We start from the raw sequence: 9773 nt of genomic DNA, 5'->3' as shown, positions 1-9773 counted from the left end.
ACTTCCGTTGACAAAGAAATATACCAGCAGGACTTTGTGCCCCCTCAATCCCGAGGAAGTATTTAAGAACCCCGAGATCCTTCATATGAAAACACGCACTCAAATAGTTCTTAAATACTTTCAAAGAAGTGGAATTATTCCCAGAAATAATTAAATCATCAACATACAACAAAACGTTGATTTGAATAGCACCCTTAGTAAAAGTAAAAAAGGAATATAATCAGCATAGGATTTCAGAAAACCATACTCTGTTAAAGCAGTAACAAGTTTGGAAAACCAACACCGCGGTGCCTGTTTCAAGCCATATAATGACCTTCGAAGACGGCACACCATATGAGATTGAGAGGACCCAAAACCAGGAGGAAGCTTCATATAGACTTCCTCATTGAGATCCCCGTGCAAAAAAGCATTATGCACGTCCATCTGATGCAGCTCCAAATTTTTAGATGCTGCAATGGCTAAGAAAGCACGAACCGTGACCATCTTTGCAACGGGTGCAAAAGTCTCGTTATAATCGATCCCAACAATTTGATGTTTACCAAAAACGACCAAACGAGCTTTAAGTCGTTCAACACTTTTATCAGAGTTGTACTTGATTTTATAGACCCATTGACTTCCAAAAGCGTGCATGTGGTAATTTTTCCATAGTCCAAGTACCATTATCCTCTAAAGCACAAATTTATGTTTTCATAGCTTGACGCCATCCTACATCTGTCATAGCCTCTTTAAATGATTTTGGTTCACAACCTGTAGTCACAGCGGCAAGAAACTTCCGATGGCCAACAGAAAAATTTCCACAATTAATATAATGTGTTATAAGAAAGGGCGCACCTGAGGAAACTGATAGCGCGGGTGAAATGAGAGAGAGAGTATATGTACTTGGTGTGATAACAGTGTCAATAACGTAGTCACGAACCTGAATTGATAGAACTTTTTCATGTAAGCCATGACCCATGGGAGTCTCATTGGTAAAATCCATAGCAAACGCACGACATAACATCTTAAATACATCCGATTTATCAATCAAAAAATAAACCCATACATCTCGGGAAAAATCATCCACAATAGTTAAAAAATAACGAGCACCACAAGAGGAAATTGTACTGTAAGATTCCCATAGATCACAATGAACCAATTAAAAAATTCGAGAGGCCTTATTATCACTAAGGGAAAAAGAATTTCTAGATTATTTGGCACGAGGACACACATCACATGCCTTATTTAATGTATCATTTCAATTACAAAAGAAAGGTAATGTTTTTACTACTTTCTCCGAAGGGTGTCCAAGACGTTGATTTCAAAGTTCCAACGAAGATGAAGGACCATCCACCGAAATAGCTTGCACTGTAGACAGTTGCTGGAAGTAGTAAAGTCCATCTCTCTGTTCATCTGTTCCAATCAGCTTCTTCGTATGACGGTCCTGAATAACACACATATCATAAGTGAATTGAACACAACAGTGTAAGTCATCAATGAGTTGTGTAACTGAAATTAAGTTGCAATGCAATTTAGGGACATAAAGCACATTTTTAAGATATAATCCTTTCAAGAGCCTCACACTTCCTTCTTTAGTAGCAATTATTTTCTGTCAATCAGGGAGTCCAACGGGACATGCATAAATATCATGAACATCAAACAAATATGATTCATCCCCCGTCACATGATTAGAAGCACCGGTATCGATAATCCAAGATGTTTTAGAAAACTCACCATGTAGACGATCGGTAAAGGACTGAGAATTACAAAACATAGCTGCTATTGTCTGCCATTTTTCCGCACTCAGATTCGGAAGAGAAGCTGTAGTGTTTGACGTGCAAGCTATAGCATTGGAAGAATTTTTCTGCCCATTAACCGAAGCTTCAACCATGTTGTTACACCCGTCTACCGCCACCGCACGCACAATGGCTCCTCTGCCCCGACCAGCCACGGGTGGGTCTATGTCACGACGACCACCACCTTTTCCACGATCATAAGTGGCTCCTTGAGTGCAAGATCTATCTCCCCACCATTCTGGATACCCAAGAAGCTGAAAACAGGTAACAATGTCATGTCCGGGTCGGTGACAGTGAGAACACATTAGACCAGACTTGTCAATCTTCTCTGGTTTCGCTCGGCCACGTCTTTCCGAAAGAATGGCAAAACCCACCACTTCCGGTGGAGATACTCGAGCACGAGTAATTCCACGAACACGTTTTTCTTGACTAATTTGTTGATAGGCACGGTCAAGAGAGGGTAAAGGTTCTTGAGACAACAAATTAGTACGTAGTTGAGCATAATAATCATAATTTAAACCCATCAAAAATTGATGAAAACGCTCATGATTTCGTCGATTTTCATGTGCCTTACCCAAATTAAATTCACATTTTCCATACACGTAATAATGGGTTCATGAGTAGCCAATTCATCCCACAAAACTTTAAGCTTCCCAAAATATGTAGAAACATGCATGTTCTGGGATTGCTCACACTTGGCTAAATCAGTTTTTAACTCTTGAATTTGGGGCCCATTAACGACAGAGAAGCATTCCTGCATTTCAATCCACAAGAGTTTAGCATCATCACAAAAGGAGATAGTGGACTTCACGTCCTGATCCATAGTGTTCATTAGCCAGGAAACAAGCATCGAATGAATGGTAAGCCAATCCTCCGTTGTGAAAGGTGCTTTAGGTTCCATAATTGTGCCATCGACGAAATCGAATTTCCGGCGAGATAGCAAAGCAAGACAAATGGACCTTGCCCATTCATCATAATTGTCGTGTTGAAGACGGACTGGAGTGATGAGATCTCCAGGTTTGTCTTGCGAGCCAAGAAAAAAATGTGAAGTATGGTCATTTCGAGAAGATGAAGGTGGAGGTGGAGCATTAGACTTATCAGTGTCGTCGGCCATAACGGTCGTGTATCTTATCCGTGTTGCTCTGATACCATGAAGAAATAGTTAATCCCTTGCCTTTATTGATATCCCTTACACGTATATACAAACAAGATAAAGAAGAAAACTATAAATTAATTCCTAAACTCACGCCTAAACATATACAACAATATATATTCCAAAAATACATGATCTTAGAATATATGTCATGAATAGAATATATCTCAATAACATCACAAACCTTGTTCTCTTCACTCTTTCGATTTCAGATTGGAAAAAGATGACTCTTATCGAATTATCCAATGAAATAAAAGTTCAAGACTCTTCGAAGACGATGTTCAAAGCTTTGGGAACCGATGCACACAATATATTATAAAAATAATCCTTCATGTTTTCAAGAATATTTTAACATTTACCACGAACTATGAAATAATTATGTAAAGAAACATGTAAAAATATTATTATTTGTTAGTACGATGTATGAAATAATATTTAACATGAAATAGAATTAACAAATACTAATTAATAGATGAATGTATATCTTAATGAAAGGTGCTCCATTTTCTAATATTAAAGACAAGATCGAAGTTGTCGATGTTGAAAACCTAGTTGTGAAGACCCGAAAATTTTAGCTCATGCAAAACAAGGATTCTTAAACTGTTCAGCAAAAGAATTTAACAACATTAATTACCAAGCCTTTAACAACCATTCAGCCTCTGGTTCATATTTAAATAGCCTCTTTAACTAGAAATTATGCAGCGAAATAATGTTTAATTTATGACCATAAATTTTCTAATTAGTAGTAATTATAATGTTTGAACCTCAAGCTTCGATGCACGTCTCCTCCATATGAGTTTTATCCACTGCTTTTGTATAGATTTGGTTAAACGAATATCCGTTGTTCGAAGCGCAAATCCCCCAAGGATGGTAGAAATTCAGTGAATATCATCATAGATCGAATCATGTTCATCAATGTCCAATTACGATGTTCTGACACACCATTCCACTGTGGTGTGGTAGGTGGAGTCCATTGTGAGATTATCTCATTCTATTTAAGGTAGTTTTGAAGCTCAGTACTCAAGTATTCTCCACATCGATCTGATTGAAATGTTTTAATTCTCTTTCCGAATTGTTTCTCTACATCTGTTCTGATTCTTTGAACTTTTCAAAGGTTTTCAGACATTTATTTCATTAAATGCACATACACATACCTCGAATTGTCATCAGTAAAGATAATGGAGTAAGATTGGTCATATTTCGTATTAACACTTAATGGGCCACACACATCTGTATGGATCACATCCAATAGATCATCTGCAAGTTCCACTTCCCTTAGGAAATGGGCTTTGGTTATCTTTCCTTTCAAACAAGACTCGCATGTCTTTAGAGAGTTTATATCTAACGAGTCAAACACGCTCTCTCCCATTAGCTTGTACATATTTTTTTGAAAAATATGTCCTATCCTAGCGTGCCACAAGTATGCTTGATTTAGACAATCTTGTTTTTTTAGTTTGTTGTTGAAATCATATTTACTAGGACATTCATTTATCATTTCCAAAATATTTATAGCACATATAATTTCTTATGTCCAATTTTTTTGCAGTGAAATAAACATATTCAAATAATCGGGCTTTGTGGACCCTTTAAGTCTCCTTTGGAGCTTGCCTCTTATTTGACTAGTTTTTCTTGTAAGGGTCAAATAATTTTTTATCTTACTTTGTGAGCTCTTTGAAAGTGGTTTGCATCATTGTACAAGTTTCATGCACCATGCAACTCTTTCATATGTATTGTAATGTCAGCATCATTCAACATTTCCTCCAATTGACTCTACATTTCATGTGATATAGAAACAAGAATATTACACTTTATCTTGTGAAAATTAAAGTTCAGTGAGCTTGTTTAAGTAACAAAAAAATTTACTAAAGGAAATCGTACATATACTGATATGGAAACAGAATACACGTCACTGACTATTTTAAAATTCTGTAAGACGTAAAATATAGACCTTTGTTTTTACGAATTGTCTCCCACTATTTTGACATTTTTCACCCTTTGATAAAAACGGGAAATTCAATTTCCTTAGTGAGTACGCAAGGCCCAATTGCTAAATCTTGATCCTGAATAATATAAGCCAATCACAATTTTCAAAAGGTAAAGCCCAATTGTAATTTCTTGCATCTCTCTCATAATTTTGCATCACGTTTGAGGAGGGCCCAATAGTATGATCTCCTTCCTCTTCACGTGTCGAGCCCGACCCATTAATGTTTAACCTTAGTGGATGGTCGCCATGAGATCCCTCAATAATATGAGCTAAAGTCATTGGAGTTCCACGTAGCAAATATGTCAATGGAAGTCACAGCTTTCCGGCGTCCAAATCTCTCCAATAATATGTAACGATCATGGGCCATTAGGCTGAACCAACAAAGGCCTCGGCCCATACCCACGCACCACTAATGGTCATGGGTCGCTAGGATGGTCTAGTATGGGCCTCGGCCCATGCCCATGCACGCCACTAATAGGATATCCCACTCCTGGAAAGTGGTTTCTTTCGCCTTCCACAACACTTGAACCTAGGACCTCCAGGATAAGTACCTAGATTCCTAAGTGTTGGCAAATGGTACCAACACTTAGGAATCTAGGTACTTATCCTGGAGGTCCTAGGTTCAAGTGTTGGGGAAGGCGAAAGAAACCACTTTCCAGGATTGGGATATTCTGTGAGTGGCGGTGTAGTGACCCGTTCCAGAATCACCTACTAATCAAAAACTAAGCATGCAATTAACCTAATTAACAATAATCAGAGATAACAGCGGAAATAGTCAACAAAAATAATGGTTATACAACCCAATCGAAATCGAAGTCTAGACTAACTCAAAATAAAAATACCCAATACCACCATATCGAATCAAAACAATACCGATAAACTAAACCAACCAGCTACTCAACGTCCTCCTCCTGCTCCTCCTGAGCTGTCCAACCTGAGGTCTGCCCCGTGGGAATGGGGTGTCCAAGAATAAACAAAACCGAGGACGTGAGCGATAAGAACGCCCAGTACAAAAGTATGAGTATACAGACCTATATGAAATGCACATGCTATGATCATGATACCGGGGTAGTCAAGAAACAGGAGTCACAAAAGGATCTCAACAATGCTCAGTCTAGAGGCGCCAAGTGGATAGTGCCGCGCGGTACACCTCTGGGTCACTGCATCCACTACAAGACAGACGTGGACCTAAAATGTCCCGGACCACCGAAGCCCTCCCGACCCGTCGGCCACTGTGTACTCTCGGTGTCCATGCGTCCACAAGACAGGGCTGAGCGGCCCCAAGATATAGCTTATCTCGAAAGAGATACAGCTCAACAGTAAAGGCTATCTCGAAGGAGAATACGGCTCAACATGATATGCAATATGCATCATAACTCGTGACATAATAGCATGCATCATATGACATATAACAATGCAGCAAATACTCATGCAACACATATATGAATGTATACTCAACCAGGATATCTCGGATAGTACTTTCGTACCTCTATCACAGCAAGCCTAGCCTTACGCAACACCGCTAATCAGGTCTAGCACAAGCCTACGCATCAAAAGCATACTCAATCAATACTACCATGCTCGACTAGCAAAACCAGTACTCCCTAGTACTACCAAAGGTTTAGGGTTTACCTTCGTCCGTCGACAGCCCTTTGATGTCGATTGCCTTGAAACTCAGGCGCCGCTACGCTACTACTCCTGGCAGCTCTTGGCTATCGCTCGACCAACAACTAACCCTAGAAACCTTCCAAACTCTCCAAAATGAGAGAAAACTCAAGAAATTGGCAAGTCAAAAATGAGAAATCCGAGCACTATTTATAGGCCATGTTCGGATCCTCCGAACAACACTTCGGAACGTCCGAACGCTACGTGTCCATTGGCTCTTGACAGCTCATGATCGGATCCTCCGATCATACACTTCGGACCGTCCGAACATGCACGTGTCCAGCTGCTCTTGACACCTCATGATCGGATCCATCGAACCCACTTCGGACCTTCCGAACTCTTCGGTGCTTCCGAACCATCTTCGGTCCGTCCGATCATGACTCGGTCAAAATTACACATTAAACCTTCTTAATCACCATTAATCCGTTAATTACCCAATCTGGAATTCGGGCTACTACATTCTCCCCCCCTTAAAACGATTTCGTCCTCGAAATCAAGTTTAGAGGATGAACAAAACGAAAATAACAACATCGTTACCCTCAAAATCTAAAGGACAACCCATCACTAGACGCTTCGCTAACACCGAATGACCCATCGGAGTAGAAACAGAAAGAATGACGTCTATGATCGTCCTGGTCACCCCATCGACCTACACTCCCCTGACTACTCCCGTCACCAAAGTGGTCAGCCATCGCTACAACATAGAATGAGGAACTAGTAAATTGGTCAACGGAAATCCCAAAACAGAATCTATATCCCAAAATCATACGCATGCTCTGATACCATAAATGTAGTGACCCGTTCCAGAATCACCTACTAATCAAAAACTAAGCATGCAATTAACCTAATTAACAATAATCAGAGATAACAGCGGAAATAGTCAACAAAATAATGGTTATACAACCCAATCGAATCGAAGTCTAGACTAACTCAAAATAAAATATCCAATACAACCATATCGAATCAAAACAATACCGATAAACTAAACCAACCAGCTACTCAACGTCCTCCTCCTGCTCCTCCTGAGCTGTCCAACCTGAGGTCTGCCCCGTGGGAATGGGGTGTCCAAGAATAAACAAAACCGAGGACGTGAGCGATAAGAACGCCCAGTACAAAAGTATGAGTATACAGACCTATATGAAATGCACATGCTATGATCATGATACCGGGGTAGTCAAGAAACAGGAGTCACAAAAGGATCTCAACAATGCTCAGTCTAGAGGCGCCAAGTGGATAGTGCCGCGCGGTACACCTCTGGGTCACTGCATCCACTACAAGACAGACGTGGACCTAAAATGTCCCGGACCACCGAAGCCCTCCCGACCCGTCGGCCACTGTGTACTCTCGGTGTCCATGCGTCCACAAGACAGGGCTGAGCGGCCCCAAGATATAGCTTATCTCGAAAGAGATACAGCTCAACAGTAAAGGCTATCTCGAAGGAGATACGGCTCAACATGATATGCAATATGCATCATAACTCGTGACATAATAGCATGCATCATATGACATATAACAATGCAGCAAATAATCATGCAACACATATATGAATGTATACTCAACCAGGATATCTCGGATAGTACTTTCGTACCTCTATCACAGCAAGCCTAGCCTTACGCAACACCGCTAATCAGGTCTAGCACAAGCCTACGCATCAAAAGCATACTCAATCAATACTACCATGCTCGACTAGCAAAACCAGTACTCCCTAGTACTACCAAAGGTTTAGGGTTTACCTTCGTCCGTCGACAGCCCTTTGATGTCGATTGCCTCGTAACTCAGGCGCCGCTACGCTACTACTCCTGGCAGCTCTTGGCTATCGCTCGACCAACAACTAACCCTAGAAACCTTCCAAACTCTCCAAAATGAGAGAAAACTCAAGAAATTGGCAAGTCAAAAATGAGAAATCCGAGCACTATTTATAGGCCATGTTCGGATCCTCCGAACAACACTTCGGAACGTCCGAACGCTACGTGTCCATTGGCTCTTGACAGCTCATGATCGGATCCTCCGATCATACACTTCGGACCGTCCGAACATGCACGTGTCCAGCTGCTCTTGACACCTCATGATCGGATCCATCGAACCCACTTCGGACCTTCCGAACTCTTCGGTGCTTCCGAACCATCTTCGGTCCGTCCGATCATGACTCGGTCAAAATTACACATTAAACCTTCTTAATCACCATTAATCCGTTAATTACCCAATCTGGAATTCGGGCTACTACATTCTCCCCCCCTTAAAACGATTTCGTCCTCGAAATCAAGTTTAGAGGATGAACAAAACGAAAATAACAACATCGTTACCCTCAAAATCTAAAGGACAACCCATCACTAGACGCTTCGCTAACACCGAATGACCCATCGGAGTAGAAACAGAAAGAATGACGTCTATGATCGTCCTGGTCACCCCATCGACCTACACTCCCCTGACTACTCCCGTCACCAAAGTGGTCAGCCATCGCTACAACATAGAATGAGGAACTAGTAAATTGGTCAACGGAAATCCCAAAACAGAATCTATATCCCAAAATCATACGCATGCTCTGATACCATAAATGTAGTGACCCGTTCCAGAATCACCTACTAATCAAAAACTAAGCATGCAATTAACCTAATTAACAATAATCAGAGATAACAGCGGAAATAGTCAACAAAAATAATGGTTATACAACCCAATCGAAATCGAAGTCTAGACTAACTCAAAATAAAAATACCCAATACCACCATATCGAATCAAAACAATACCGATAAACTAAACTAACCAGCTACTCAACGTCCTCCTCCTGCTCCTCCTGAGCTGTCCAACCTGAGGTCTGCCCCGTGGGAATGGGGTGTCCAAGAATAAACAAAACCGAGGACGTGAGCGATAAGAACGCCCAGTACAAAAGTATGAGTATACAGACCTATATGAAATGCACATGCTATGATCATGATACCGGGGTAGTCAAGAAACAGGAGTCACAAAAGGATCTCAACAATGCTCAGTCTAGAGGCGCCAAGTGGATAGTGCCTGCGCGGTACACCTCTGGGTCACTGCATCCACTACAAGACAGACGTGGACCTAAAATGTCCCGGACCACCGAAGCCCTCCCGACCCGTCGGCCACTGTGTACTCTCGGTGTCCATGCGTCCACAAGACAGGGCTGAGCGGCCCCAAGATATAGCTTATCTCGAAAGAGATACAGCTCAACAGTAAAGGC

The 9773-nt window shown here is 41.2% G+C and overlaps 2 protein-coding genes across 2 annotated transcripts; both read right to left on the bottom strand.

Moving 5' to 3' along the window:
* Window positions 1–1035: 1035 nt before the first annotated feature.
* On the bottom strand, window positions 1036–3067 carry LOC140831818 (uncharacterized). Its single transcript, XM_073195555.1, has 2 exons — window positions 1711–3067; window positions 1036–1420 (listed from the first exon to the last, which is right to left on the bottom strand). The coding sequence occupies exons 1-2, from the start codon at window positions 2294–2296 to the stop codon at window positions 1386–1388; spliced, it is 621 nt and encodes a 206-aa protein (XP_073051656.1). The 5' UTR covers window positions 2297–3067; the 3' UTR covers window positions 1036–1385.
* LOC140831497 (uncharacterized) lies at window positions 2296–2886 on the bottom strand. Its single transcript, XM_073195253.1, has one exon. The coding sequence runs from the start codon at window positions 2884–2886 to the stop codon at window positions 2296–2298; it is 591 nt and encodes a 196-aa protein (XP_073051354.1).
* Window positions 3068–9773: the final 6706 nt, after the last annotated feature.

This window comes from Primulina eburnea, chromosome 5 (genome assembly GCF_022965805.1).
Source record: "Primulina eburnea isolate SZY01 chromosome 5, ASM2296580v1, whole genome shotgun sequence".
Classification (NCBI taxonomy): Eukaryota; Viridiplantae; Streptophyta; class Magnoliopsida; order Lamiales; family Gesneriaceae; genus Primulina; species Primulina eburnea.
Note: the sequence above shows the minus strand (reverse complement) of the source record. Positions and strands in the feature narration are given on the sequence as shown.